The sequence below is a fragment of the Amphiura filiformis genome, chromosome 5, assembly GCF_039555335.1.
Source record: "Amphiura filiformis chromosome 5, Afil_fr2py, whole genome shotgun sequence".
In the NCBI taxonomy this organism is placed as follows: Eukaryota; Metazoa; Echinodermata; class Ophiuroidea; order Amphilepidida; family Amphiuridae; genus Amphiura; species Amphiura filiformis.
Genome location: NC_092632.1, coordinates 40,475,446 through 40,491,184, shown reverse-complemented (window position 1 = coordinate 40,491,184; position 15,739 = coordinate 40,475,446). Strand labels below are relative to the sequence as shown.

At 37.2% G+C, this 15,739-nt stretch overlaps 1 protein-coding gene across 3 annotated transcripts in view; it reads right to left on the bottom strand.

Annotated features, from left to right (window-relative positions):
* The window catches only part of LOC140153120 (uncharacterized), a 38,928-nt gene extending 23,620 nt beyond the window's left edge, over positions 1 to 15,308 (bottom strand). For 2 of the 3 annotated variants that reach the window (XM_072175759.1, XM_072175757.1), the window contains exons 1-3: positions 15,122 to 15,308; positions 3,500 to 3,946; positions 1,975 to 2,073 (exon numbers count right to left, since the gene is read on the bottom strand). In XM_072175759.1, coding sequence (XP_072031860.1) covers positions 1,975 to 2,073; positions 3,500 to 3,628 — 228 coding nt within the window. In that variant the 5' untranslated portion in view covers positions 3,629 to 3,946; positions 15,122 to 15,308. Of the gene's footprint in view, positions 1 to 1,974; positions 2,074 to 3,499; positions 3,947 to 6,323; positions 6,473 to 15,121 lie in introns of those variants that run through there. The other variant, XM_072175758.1, reaches the window with a different exon arrangement.
* Between the last annotated feature and the right edge of the window lie 431 nt (positions 15,309 to 15,739).

Genomic DNA, 15,739 nt, shown 5'->3' with positions numbered 1-15,739 from the left:
TGGGGGTGTCCAACTGTCCATTTTGTTTGGACATAAAGTTCCACCAACCATCAAAAATATCCCATAAACTAGTCTGAATCATTTTACTTAAATTTTGCCCAAGAAAGCAGATTTTGCCAGGAAAGGTTCAGTTTTTGCATTCAAATTACCCCAAACAAACTCTGGAAAATAAATGTTTCTTTATTAAACCCCTTTATGTTGAATCAGGGATTATGAGATACCCCTGGTTGAATGTGAGTTACTTGATTGGTGGCAAATAGACAGGGCCGTAGCAAGGTTGAAAAATGTGGGGCGGCTTTCACAAATGTGGGGCGGCCAAATTACAAATAGATGCCCGAATTAAAATATAAATATAAAGAAAAACATAACAAATTTCTCAAAAAGTGCAGCAGCCATGGCATCCCCGGCCGCCCCGCTTGCTACGGCCCTACAATTGGATATCAAAGAGGGATGATCATTATATTACTGTGGTTGGCTGATTTACACTAAACAGAATGGTAAATTTAATTCATATCTGGGCAACTTTTTCTTCAGTCTCAGTTTAAGTTCAAATGTTGTCATAAAACCAAACAGTAGCACTGATATAGGTCACAGGACGTGATTTTTATACAGGGATGTATCATCTCATTCTGGTATTATCTTTACATGCATACTGGGTTAGTGACACTATTTAATAGTATGGAATGGAAAGTTTGAGTATACTCTGCAAACTTGAAAAGTGATATACTGTGAGCTTGAAAAGTGATATTTAATAGTGGTGATACAGACTATTGATATAAATATTTAGCAACCTTTAAGCACTGAAGTAGGTCATAGGGCATTAAAAAACCACTCATATGACTATTTAATTATTCTGTTGATTTGCTCTACAAGTTGTGCATATAGTCTGATGCAATTGTTAGTAATACCACATGTAATACCACACTATGGCTAATATATCCAGCTTTCCAATGCTTTTGTTATCCAATTTGGTTTTGTCGTTGGTGAGAGATGTTGTTGACATGAAATCGTCAAAAATCCATTTTGTATCACCTTGGGCGTAATTTTCAATGCACAAGAATGTTGACAAATGTACAACAGAGTGGTGTGAACAGAGACTTTAAAGGGCTGTACACCTGTATAATAATAGAGATGCATCCCTGAATAGTGCTACATAGTTTAATACAAGAAAGGTGTGTCTTGGGCCAAATTGGCCAGTAGCTTTCTGTGAAGCACAATGATCTTCTCACTATGGTCCACAATGACCTCAACCTAATGGCATAGTTCAATAACGTCAATTAAACGATCATAGTGTAAAATTTGACCTCATGTTGTAGAGTATGAGTTTTTGTACCCAAATTGTCAATAGAGTATGAGTTTTTGTACCCAAATTTTCAAATGTCATTCAATGAATGTACAAATGGATTGGGGTTATTGAACTGTGTCCCTGATAGATGCGCATGTTGTGGATCCTAGTGTCTGTAACGGCACTACATACACATTTTAGATAGCTTTTTTCATAATTTGAGGGGTGATTAATAAGTTTGTGGCACAGAACTTCACAAAATATCCATCAAAACTGTAAAACTCATCTCCTTCTAGACTACCGTAGGCCACAAACTTATCAATCACCCATAACTCATAGCTCTAATAATTTAACCTTTCATTTTTGACATTAAATTAACAAACCATAGTATTGGGCTAGCCCATTCAAAATCCACATTCCTCCTGTGGAAGATTGTGGAAATATCTTCCACAAGGGGAGTCTCAGTTTTTCAACAGTAATTAGTCAAAGTTAATCATTTTGAAACCCATACACCCCTGCATTATGGCTTTACCCATATCTTCCACAACAGGAGTGAGTATTTCAAATGGAAGTTACCCAGCTGTCTTTTGATTTGAAACTATATACTCCCTCTGCAGTTGACTTTAGCTAAATCTTCCACAGGGATAGTGTGGATTTTAAATGGAATGGCCCATTCCCTTCAGCCTCACCTGTCTCCTTCTCTCAGCAGCAGTCCCTACAGTAACACCTCTAGGTTTAGCCAGGGGTGGGATACTGTGCCGGGTATGATTGCTTACTTGACTGGGTTCCTATTCAACAAACAAATAATGAGATAAAATCAAATTATTGGTAGATACATTATTTCAATATGAAACATAACTTTAATTTTAAAATTTTAATAAATGCAAGAACAATATATATAAACCCAATAAAACTTTTATGGATTGAGATTTTGTAACTTGAAAATTAATGGTTCTCTACTAACGGAATATAGTGGAATTACTTTTTAGCGATTTTAACTGTTCTGAGCAGTTTTGGGGTTTCTTGTATTACAGGTTTTAAACACCCACATATTAAAAAAATATTTGCACTCACTTTTAAATTTATGGTTCAGAAATTAATCATGAAAAGTGTGAAATACAAACCTCATGAAAAATTTTCTGCTAAACAGTACAGTTCATGTGTTTTGTTTAGAATTATTATTGCAAAATATTTACTCCACTGTAGTAAAAACGATAATGCAAGTTTTAAATCTACATAGGAATGTATTTTGTGCCCACTGAGTTGACAAAAGTTGCCCAACCCTGACCTAAAGGCTAGATTGAAATGCATGAATATTAAAAGAATATTTTGTTTTGGTAAATACACTCATTTCCTATAGATGTATGTTTGTTTAGCAATATCAAATCAAGTTACAGGACGTAACCTACGGGTATCACATTTCGTGGCTCGTGATTATAAATAACCCCAGGATTGCAAAAATAAATTGATGAACATAATTATGCTGGTCATGACTGCACACAACAGATGAAACAGGTAAATGCAGTTTTATATCTATTTATAATTTTAATGCTAACAACTCTAGGCATTTTTCTGTATGGGTAGCTGAAACTGAACATGTTATGTTGCGCAGCTTTCTTTTTCATGAATTCATTCATTGAAAAATATTAACTTTGGTCTGAAATGTAATCAACTTCTGCATAAAAATTGAATGCATTTTTCATTTGACTATTCAATCTTGTTTGTTGTAATGTGACTTTTGGTTAGCTAAATTTAAAAACATTAATTTGGATAAATTTGTGTTTCTAGAAAAATCAGGAAACTATAAGTACTAACCATGCTAACATTACCTTTGAATAAGGATTTTATTATGACCTCTACATTGAAAACCCAATCACTACTAATATTAAATTACGGTATGTTAAAGTAACCTGTTTTCTAACTTTCAGCTAATTTAGTCAACTTGGCAACATGCCAAAATCGCTCCCTGTACAAAGTCAATGGGATTTTGCAATGAAAAAAAAATTGCACAACTAAAAAAATACATAATTTGTATTATTTTCAAGTAAATCTGTGCAGGACACCATAGCCGTAAATTTCACCATAATCCTGATCTCAATTTGTTTAAAAACCACTATTCTCACACAAATTTTAATAAAGCTAATCCTACATTGCAAGGGGCAATGAGTGCTGAAAAATATATATTTGTTTGATTAGCCCAAACTAATTACTTACACTTCCCAAATAAATGCCTGTCATATTTCGAGCTGTAGTCCTCTGTGGCCTCGCCGGCAGACTGTTGTACCCCAACATGGTCTGTGAGTTGCTTGGTGGTAAATCAGCATTGGGTTGAACACTTCTCATCCCAGATGGACACCCCTCGGGTTCAGCGAGTCACCAGTGATTGGTGTGGTGCTCTCACTTGTATGATATGTAAAGTACACACTAGTAGGTTTTCTATCGTAGTGTGTTAGATACGTAACTTTGCTCAAAGTTAACATGTATTGTAGGTCCAACTATTGTCCATGTGTTGAGAAGGATTGTGTCTCCATGATGACCTGGTGGTAGTTCCCATAACACCCTGTTCTGGATCAAACCTGGACTTAATGCAGATTGTTAGCATATTGGTCTTTCATCAATGGATAAATATGGCTCGGAAGTGATTCAAGTTATTATCTTTGTCTGCAAATATGAAAATAAACATAAGATGTTAGTAAGTAATGTTTCTTTTTTACAAAAGTTCATAAAAAGTTGATAAACATCATTAAAAACAAAATTTGAGAACAGAAGCACAAGTTTACAATACATGTATAAACCGACAACAATGTATTCTTCCAAAAAATGAGGGGGGGCACCTATTTTTGGTTGGCAGATTTTTTTTGGGTCGGGCAGTTTACTATTTTGTAAGCTAAAAAAACAGGATGGTGACAGTGCAGAATTGTACCAATAACATAATACCTGACACATGATCTATCAGGATTTTGTTACTCTTTATCAGTTAAAATTGCTACAAGCTAATCTACACCTGACTGAGAGTAAAAACATGGTGTACTAACATGAAGCAAACAAATTGAACTAATATATTATTTACATTATGAATAAAACAAGTTTAGAGAGGGCATTACTAATATGTGATGCGATCAAGCAAAATCAGTCGGAACTCGGAAATATTGATTTTAAGGGAACAAGGGAAATATTTCCTTTTGTTTACTGTTGTTTTGGAAACTCTTTAATTGGTCATATCTTTGGAACTGGTTGTTCAATTTCAATGGGGTTTTCTGCAAAATGTAGCTGTGTACATTTTTACAATCTTATAAGAAACTGAAAATTTAATATTTCTGAGTTCCAACTGATTTTGCTTGATCGCATCACATATAGTGCAGTTTTGAATTACCACTGTTACAAATAAGTCTGTAGTGATGCATCCCCCATTTGGCAAAAGGTCGGCTTTGTAAAAATACCAAAATTGGGGCCAAAAATGTCAACATTTTAGATAAATAAAGGGGACCTATCCCCAAATCATGAACTTTCTGTAAAATTTGTCAAAAATATAGGCTTCAAAAATCAATTGTAGAGGGAAAGGTCTGTTTTGGTCAGAATGAAGATTTCTTTTGAAAAGGTCTGCACTTGGACAATCTGCACACCTACGAAAAAATCCTGGATACAAGACTGGTTACAACTAAACATTTGAGAAGAGTCAAAGACTTCATTAATTCAAAGTAATAGTTATGCCAGTTTAGGGCTGTGAAATAATTATGAGCCCTAGTGGAGGGTAAAATCGGGGGAGTGTAAAATTGGGGAAGGGTAAAATTGGGGAAGGGTAAAATTGGGGAGGGTAAAATTGGGGAGGGTAAAATTGGGGGAGCCAAAAAGGGAGTGGGCAAGCAATTTTGGCAAGCCAGGGGGGGAGAATTTTGTCACACATTCATGGGGCACAGAACTTTTAAATAAAATGTTTTAAAAAGGCTTCTAAAGCAAAACAGTATGGAAATGTTTAAATATGCAAATTTCCCTGCTTGCAATATTATATCATTTAAGGTCTGGGATCCAAAAAATTGAATTGTGCAAAGGAGGGGATAAAGATGTTTTGGCAGGCAGAGATGGGGGAAAAGTGATTTTGACAGGCCGAGGGAGGCCGGGAAGCATTTTTGGGCATGCCGTTTGGAAATTTTACCCTGGGAGCACAGCCCCTTAGTTCACTCTGGCTGGTTGAAAATGAAAGCTGTGCTAAACAAATAATACAAATATTTGCACTTTGTAGAAATACTTTTTTTTACTTAAATTGGTACCATATGTCACAAACATATTTAGTCTGCCTTGTAATAATCAATTTCTCCAGCTGAATCTAATTAAGAATGGATCCATCCATTTGTATAAATATTTGTAATTTAAAAAATTGCTAAAAGTTCATTCATCACATTTCTTGTAATATGAAAATCACAGTAAAGGTCAAACCAAAACAAGTCAACTAATAGTAGACTGCTGCCTTTACTGTATTTACAAAATGCTTTGATTGTTAACTATTGTTCTAGTTCCCTCTCTGCATTTTTTTCTAAAGAATGACAATACAATAAATGTATGTATCATACACATTTTCAAAAATAAATTTTACCCGGCACTAAAAATTGCCTAGCTATAACCCTGCAAATGACAATTCTCTTGTACTTTTCACTGCACCAAAAACAGCTTGAACATGTGCGCTAATATCAAAACAACAGTTGTTTTTATTTACAATTCATACAAAAACTTATGCATTGAAGATTTGTATACCTGATATGATAAAAAATATGACAAATACTTGAACTTGTTTGGTTTCATAATATTTCAAGGTTTACCCACAGCCCAGAACAATCAGCAGCATTCCAGCAATTGGAAACATTTTACCTTCACTTTCAAATTGGTTATTTACAAAAGGTAGTCCTCTTCAAGTTCAAGAAATGTAGATTAAATCTGCATTGCCCACCCTCTCAAATCCCGGTCTCAAATTCAATAAATTAAACTTTAGAATATGTTATGAACTATATAAATAACATAATACAATTACAAGTTAAATACATACCAAAACAAACACTTTGCTTCCTCCACACTTAAAACACTGGTTATACGGATATACGCACACATACACACCGATATCAAAATATAAACAAATTGTAGTGGCCGCTGTGCTACGTGCACATGTATGCACACACCTATGATATCAAGTATTTATGCCGTAGCAAGCTGCCAAAGAATGGTGAAGGAGCACTTCTCATCATCCAGGCCCCCAGGATTGGCAGACCTCCTCAAAGATTACACAGCCTCCCACACATTCTCCACTACCAACTTGTACCGCTCAGTGTGGTCCATGCCATGGGCTATTATAAACTGCGAGCGGAGACTATTTAGGATACATGGCATCCGACCCCACAGAACGTTTAAAAACCACACAATCACTGTCCATGGGATTGGACGGCTTGATTGAAAGCACAGAGAAATTTAGGCATTTTGACTGGAGGAGCAGGCACATAATGGAAATGGAAAATTGGGTTTTAATTTGTGGTGCAATTAGCTTTGAAATACCAGGGATGACAAAGGCTCCTGGACTGGGGTAGCTTGCAGTGCCTGGATTGGGTGAACTATAGGGCAGTTCTGATCAAAGTTTCACTTCAAATATCTACTCCCACTTCCCTGAATCAATATACAAGATAACATTTAAAATTCCTGGAATAAATTTTAAATAGTAGCTTACAGATCTGGTGACCTCCATGTATAAACTACACCAAATATATTTGACTTTACATGCACATATATTGGGGGTCTTTGGGGGCGCAAGTCTCCTGGGGTAAAAGCATGGGGCGGTAGAAGAAGAAGAATTATTAAATTTTTAAAGAAAAAAGGGTGGAAAATAGTCAAAATTGTTGAAAAATTGTGAACAAAATGGAATTATATGTAATTTTTTTGTTTTTTGGTTGCTATCATCCTTATGCTAAAACTTGGACTTTTGTGAATTTTTCCTTCAAAAGAAAAAGTGAACCTTTTTATTTGGATTGGCATGGGGTGCATCAAACCCCTGCAACTCTCCTAACTACGGCTTTGGTGATGTGGAAAGGGGCATTGGCTTTGTATTGGCTGTATCTATTGACTTTAAATCTTTTTCATTAAATGCAAGAATTTCAGAAAGAGAAAATAATCCACTGGCATACTACTTTTTACGACATGAACTAGTTTGACATACAATGCCCACACCCCCACATACACCATTACAACCCCTACATGCTCACACACCTCCCCAAATACACCTGACACCACAATCCCATAGCTTTCCATTGATGGGATTTGTTGCAGCCTCCGGGATCATACACAATGGAGGTTACAATAATGAAGACACTTACCCCCTACAAGGATATCTCTAGCTTGTTTCAATGCATGAAATTTAAACACACATACATTGTACAATACACTACTGAAAGTTTTCAGTTTATATAACAAGTAATACGGTTTGTTTCTGACCGTTTCTCTATTTTAGAAAATAAAAATCAAGAGATTTCCCATATGTGATTTGCTTCAAAGCGACGCCCTCAATTTGTTTGTGACTTTCTACTTTTTGCATCTAGATTGTAATGCTAATATTAAGTGTTTATATTAAAGCAATAATGTGTGATTTGCATAAAGAATAGATTCCTATCTAAATGTTTGTTTTCACTGATCACATTATCCCCTTTTAATTTCGAGCCAAACAAATGAGGTATAACGAAGAAAACTGCGATTTCATTCCAGTGCCTACAATGCGTGTACTATGCTCGCCGATCGTAACATGTACTACTACATGGAGCATCGTGCTCGATGTGTGTACACATAAGCTGCATCCGCGGGAGATGTTGGCAAGCAGTCGATCGATGAACTCTGAATAAAAAGTTAAATTTAAATTTTACTGTTAAAGCACTTCAGGCTTAGTCTTTTACGTGGTATTTTAGTACACCACTGGGCATTATAATTATGCAAAAAGTAGAAATCCGAGTATAATTGAGGGGGTCGCTGTGAAGCAAATCACACATTATGGCTTTAACTTATGGCTACTTGAAACCAATGAATGAAGTGCTATGTAAAAATACTGTAAAAGTGTGGAAATATTCAAGCAACATTAATTTTCATGCTTTTCACAATAAACACAACTACCACAAAAAAAAGCAAGCGAAATATGTTCTCTTACTAAAGGGTAACTCAAAATTGCAAATTTTTTTTACATGTGCATACAGTATTATAATGGTTTCATTTAAGTAAAACAATTTTTTTCATTCTACCACATTTATTTTGAGAAAAAATGAAAAACAAATGAAAGTTTTAGAACTTTTTAATACTGACATGATAGTAGTAACTTGAGCATAAGTAATAATTCAGTTATTCAGAATCCCATCCTATTTCCCTAGAAATTTTTTTTAAAGACGTTAAGTTAAAATACGCAATATTGATGTTCACCCTATCAACCGCAGCTTGTGCCAATTCTTTCAATTCAAGACCACATATAGACATCTTAGGTTTAATTTTAGTCTGTGGGTGCCCCCCCCCCCCCACACACACACATCAAATGAGAGACTGTGACAAACATGTGTTTCTCAGTGATGGCGTCAGGTTTGGTTTTTTTCGGGGAAATTAGGGTCAAAGTGGACATTTTCGTAATTTTGTTTTTTTTCTGGGGAAACAGGAGGGACAAGAGTTCATGCCCCCAGTGCACGCCACTGGTGTTTCTTGCACCAACACTAACTTAATTCTATTGATTTAAAGGCCTACTGTAAAAGTGGACATTTTCATGGTACAATTTTCGCACACAACACACCTACCACAAAAATAAAAACACACAAAAAAATATATAGTATAGTTCTATGTAAGAAAACTCAAAATCACAAAATTAAAAACAAGCAATTAGTTCAAAATTGCCAAAACATGAAAAATTACACACATGAAAATTATTACTTTTACAGTTTCACTGTGATTTGCTCATCCAGAGGATAGTAAAAATCAAATTCAGATTTTGGTACTTTTGTTTTTAAAATGTCATAGATGTGCTAACCCCGGTGCTAACATAGCCTGCTAGTGGTTATAAGCCCAAAGCTGTGTACGACAAAACCAAGACATTTTACATGAATCTGTAATTTTGTTCAAAATACAATATGCTTGAATTAATGGATCAACAATTGTTGCATAAAATCTTAAATTCTCAATATCACACTGATTATGTTGCAAATAGTTCTTTTTACATGCATCATGACCCCGGGCATCATGATCAGGCTATAGTTGTGAAGATATGTGCAAATGTGCATTGCTTATTTTAGCTGGAGATATTTATAGCTTCTTAAAACCCAGGTCCTCGGTGTAATGCAAGATGTGGGTAACCAGGTAATCTATAAAAACCACATGAAAGTAATCTGCAAGGATTGCTCTGAGTGGCATCATGTCAACTGTGCTGTGATAATATGGATCCCATTGAGTACAAGAGAGCCTAAAAGACAAGTAGACAACATGTGTGACAAATGGTATCACATACACCACCAACATAGGTGAATGCTCCTAGAGTCATATTCAGACAGTGCCTAATCATCAATCGATGATAACTTTGAATCCTCTTATCAACAATGAGCGTGTCCGGACCCGGGGGGAGCACTCCCATATATTGACATGTGTCATGTACCCATGAAAAGACCGCATTATTTTTGGCAAATCTTACACCCAATGACCCCGTTTTTTTCAGTAGCCTACACTGAATGACCCCCTTTTTTGAACAAATAGTCCTCAAAATTGAAATTTGATATTTGGTAACTTTTTTATTTTGATCTTATTTGTATGTATGTATTCTATGTTTGTTAGTGTCATGATGACACTTTTTTAGAATGTATTTTGCGCCGGAATGTGATTCATGCATACCATTACCATCCCGTTTCAGCTTTTTCATGCCTGTTGTTTTTAGTATGATTATTTGGGAGAGTGGAATCAACCCTCAGCAGTGGCGGCACCAGAATTTTTTTTTTGGGGGGCAAGCAAAGTAAATTTCAGGGGAGGGCAAAATCGACAAATTTTGCACAAAATTGCTGCAAAAAGTAGAAATTTACATAATTTTGGGGAGTTGGGCTCAAAAGTGGGGGGCACAGCGTCATCATCCCTATATCTTTGTGTTTATAAATTGCCGTGATAGTACGGCGAATCCACTCGTTCTTCAAAAGCTACGCATGGCGATCAGCGCATGCTCAGTACCCCATATGGCGTTGACATTACAAGAAAATTTGATTTGTTGTCATGTTGTCCGGTAAAACACAGGTTTTGTTTTTAATACACTCAGCTGCGATTGCTGTTTTCTTTAAACACATATATTTAACTGCATTTTCACTGTAACATTTTTAAATCATATGTTAATAATGTGACACATGCATATTCAACTGTTTGAGAATATTATCATTATGAAAAGAACAGCATACATGTAGCCCATTCAGCGCTGCTGTCAGCACTGGCTATAGAATATTAAATCACACAAGTCTATAATATAATGCACCATAGTGAGACACTATATACATTTTGTACAACTTTCTTTATCTGAATCAATAATAGAATATTGAAAAATGGAATTGAATGCATCTCTACATCTGAGTTTGTACTACAAAGTATATCACTGAGCGATCTAGCGATCGGTTTCTAGCCAATCAGATAGGACTCCTTTTCTTGCATTCGGAAAGGCGAGGTATCTTATTGGTGAAATACCAATCGCCCGTCGCTCACCAACGGAGTATTAGGACGTGATCCATTGCAGGGAAAAATATTTATTTAGAGGCTGTCAACACTGTGGGGGAAACTGGGGCACAAGAAAAAAACGCCACTGACCCTCAGTCTTTTCTGCCCTCTCTGTTCTTCCCATTTAGCCTGCCTTCTGTGCTATGATTCCTCTAGCTCTCTCGCGAACATACGTTTTTTTAGGCTGGTATAGTGTATGTAGCTATAACATGCTTTAGTTTAAATTAAGTTTAAGGTAGTTTGAAGTGTTGTTAATCTTTAAATTGTTTGTTTCTTTGCAAAGCGCTTTGGGATCGTTGATATGTGAGCTATAATATTAGTATAAATGTTTTGTATTATTACCGGTACTATTATTTATTATCGATGATAGCTTACTGCACATCTGGCTCACCCCAGATAGCAAAAATTATGATCACAAAACTGAACATGTGACTGTGAGTCCTTTTTTAAATATGAATGCAGGGTGAACCTTTGAAACTGCGACTTGAGCTCAGTGCGGCTGCCTTCGTGTGCCCCGGTTTGTGCAATAGTACAGAGGTCATGGCCCTATGGTGAGGAAGGAACAACTTGGTAGTATTGACCCAAGGCTGTAACCACCTCCTTTCGAATACGATGATTTTTCTTCATTAATGCCCAGCATTAATGTCCTTTAGAGTGGCTAGTGGCTAGTATATCATCTGCCACGTCCCATAGCCCGGGGGGTCACTCCCATTGTGGCCTGTACAGTGTACACCATCCGCGATAATAAAAACGTGTAAAAAGGGTAGTTTTTCGTGGGTAGGCACGATACGCACGTATCATGTTTAAAGTGTCAAAAACATGAAAAATTGGAAAAAAGGGTGGCAAAATTGCAATTGCTAATACGCGGAAATGAAATTTGATGCAAGGAATAAAATCCCTGTTTAGGGTGTGAAAACAGGTGCGTTTAGGGGCTGTGCTATAATTATGATCCCTGGGGACGGTAAAATTGGGGGGGCAAGAAATTTTTGGCGAGCCGAAAAGGGGGGGGGCAAGCAATTTTGGCACGCATTCATGGGGTGCCTTTTAATAAAACACTCTAAAAGGCTTAGGAAAACAGTACGGAAACGCTAAATATGCAAATTTTCTTGCTCGCTGCACTCGCAACATACATCTAGACCATAAGGTTTGCAATTTGGGATCCCAAAAATTTAGCATGTTCAAGGGGGGGGGGGCAAAGAATTTTTGGCGGGCCGAGAGGGGGGGGGGCAGTGATTTTTTGCAGGCCGAGAGGGGGGGGCAAGCGATTTTTGGCGAGCCGTTTGGAAATTTTACCCCTGGGGGGCTCATAATTATTGCACAGCCCCTTACCTGTTTAGGGTATCGATTTAGCCAAGGGTTAAATTCTTCTTTAGGGTGCTTTTCAAAAGTTGATTATCGCGGATGGTGTACAGGCCACAATGGGAATGACCCCCCACCCGGGTCCCATAGAGTATAGCAAAGTGCTAACTTATTCTCATTCGGGGTTTATTTACCAGACCTGATGCATACGTCTGTATACCTTTCGAAACGCCGTAACCACTTAGACCATAGATCTGACTGTTTTGGCCCTGTAACACCCTAAAATCGCTCTGGCAGAGATAGATTTGGGTTGGTAGTGTTGGCTGGATTTTTGTCTGGTTGTGGCATGATGATGATGGGTCGAAATAACCACTGCCACCATCTATTATTATGTGAAATAGATGAAAACAAGGCAGACAATATACATGACAGGGGGGCGGCCAAGATTGACTGAATTTTGACATTGACATTGGTTTAACACATAAACCCGAAAATGTCTCAAATAATTCCAAAAGTGCAGGGACTGTCTTTTGGAATTTGCAGGAGAGCATTAAATAGCTCTTCTGGAGCCTTCAAGGAGAGCTGTTTAGAGCATTTACAATAGAGAGAATGGTCAACTAAGGAGAGCTAAAAATCACTCTCCTATATAAGATTTAAGGAGAGCAGTAGAGAGCGATTGCTCTCGCTCTCCTCAAAAGGCAGTCCCTGAAAGTGTATGTTATCAAGCAATATTTTATCAGCTGTCTAAATCCGTTGAGGTTCGACAATGAACCTCATTGTAAGTACTGTTTTTCGAATTTTTTGTATGAATAATGCACGACATGTTATGATTATATACTGAAAATTTCTCCCACATGTACCAATGTGTTTCCGTGGTGTAGCGGTTGACATCTTCGCCGAGATTAATTCCCACTCCCGGCTATAATTTTTTTTTTCTTCACATTAATTTTGAATCCAAATTATTTATTTTCATATACATTGCACAGGGAAATATATTTTGTGCATTTTTTCCTGTAACGGGGCCAATAGAGCTAAAAACGCACCTTGGCTCGGGGAAAAATAATTGCGTCCAACATCCAGGCAGTGTTGCCGTCATATTGTCTGTTTTGTTTACGCTATTGGCTGTTGCCACATTGAATAATGTCGGCCACCATCGTCTGATACATGACAAGAAGTTGTTTAATGGTGGCTGTCTAGTAACGCACATGTGCAATATGACATACATTGGGGCGGTATGATCATATAACCAGTGGTGGGTACAGGGTAGTCTAGTCAAGAAGTCTAGCCAAGAATTTGCTCAACAATAGCTTCACATTCTAGGCTAGAGACCATTGCATTCAAAATATAGTCGGATTTGCTGAAGCATGACTCCGTGTAAAGCAATGGAAGTTCAGAAGTAAACACAGCCGATCACAGCAGGCGATTGCATCAAAAATGTTGTTGTTGCTAAAATTACACTTCAGCAAAATTGTAGACTGCCCAAAATAGGTATGTCTGGTTCCATTCAGCAATACGCAGTACTGCGTATTGCTGTCTGGTAAGCAGATACGAATGATTCCGTGTGAATATGACGTCAGAGCAGGTCAAAGTACTATTTTAATAGCCTACGTCCCGTATCCTACTATCACTCAAACAAGGAAATCTCTTCACAAATTCACCCACCTTGCGATCCTACATCATCAGTTGAAACAAACATCTAAGTTTCCAAAAACAACTTTGTCATTCCTCAAAACTACAGTACAAGTAACTTCATTTTAATAAAAAAATTGAAATCCTACTATTACCCGTTATTGAAAATTTTGTTCGATTTATGTCAACCAAAAGAACGCACGAGTCGAGTTCAGTTGACCAAAATGGTAGCTCCTGGTCACCTCAGATTCATATCACGCATGGCGTAATGACGTCAGTATCAAGCTGCTCATTAAATATTCATGAAACCGACCACATGCCATGGTCACAATCGGTGGATCGGAGTGGTTGGAATTAACGCGACATGCTTGACCTGGGTCAGAGGCTGCTGGCTAAACAGCGATGTGGATATAGTATTCATCACCGGGACTAAGAAATGCGACATTTTCGATGTTTGTACCGGGGAATTTCAGACACAGAGGCTTCTACAAATTCATCCGAAGGTAACCAAAGGGTTGGGGATCGCATTTTTAACTACCGTTATCACTAAATGTTTCGGAATTGAGGTCGGCTAAAAAGTAGACCATTTCGGGGACTGTAATTGGTGATGTCACATTTTGAACAGTGAGCGATAAGTGACCAACTTGGGCTGTTAGCACAAGTATTGGGCCTTGCTCAGTGTGCAAAATAGGCAAATCTTGCTCAAGTCAAAAGATACAGTTGACTCATCAAAATAACTTTCATCCAAATTTCAACATTAACAATAACAGATTAAATAACCTCTCCGGTCATGCCGGTGCAAAAATCATGAAATTACACCGCTGTCCGACCGAAAAACCATAGCATCGAATGCATATTAAACTATCGTGTGCAAATTCAAAGCTAGAGTTCTCGAGCATGTCGAGTAACAAAACACGGGACCGCAGCACATGAGCAAAACAAAATCCCCCTGGCTACAATTTACAAATCACAATTTACAAACATTTAATGATCATTCATTGGGGTTGGCAAACGACATGCAGAGCTGCATATAATTATTATTCATTAATTCATGTGTCCTTTTTGGTGTGAACGATAATTCTTGTTTTTTTCATAGATTTTAAAATCTATGCCATGGTTTTTTCATGTTTTTATAATCACGGTCACGGATACGGGATAACATGATAAGCTTACCTCTGCAACCAGTCCATTCGTGGGAAGAGATGATGTGAAATAATGTAGAAACTAGAAACGTGTTTTGCTACTTTATTCTAAAACTGAATCTGCATGTATTTCAATGGATAAATGGTTCAAGTTCAACTCATTGTGTGCAGTTAAAGTGTTGCGTGCGATACGCTGAAAACTTTCGTCAACTTCACATTCGCCATCTTGGAAATTTGGAATATGCACTTGCCAGATTTCGCACCCAATTTTGAACGCCCAAACCCGTACACCGTGATGGCCTTGGTCAAGTCTGTTGGAGCACGCACTGTGCTCTATTTCCCATACACATGTAGTTGGAGTACATGAGAGTGTTAATATGGTTCAATTTTGTCCAGTTGTTTGCTTTAAATTCTAAAGTGGGCACAGAAAGATAGACTGAAAAATGCCGCATTTTTAAAAACATTTTCCAGCTTGTAGGCCCTATTAGTTGTAATAAAAACAAATGGAATATAATAAACCGGGATAATAAAATCAAAAAATAGGGCCTATATGCCGGGCCTACATGCCGGGCCTACATGTCAGGGGCCTATGACTATGAGTCAAGATATAGGGCAAAGAAGAAATACAAATAATTTCAGACCCTGAATA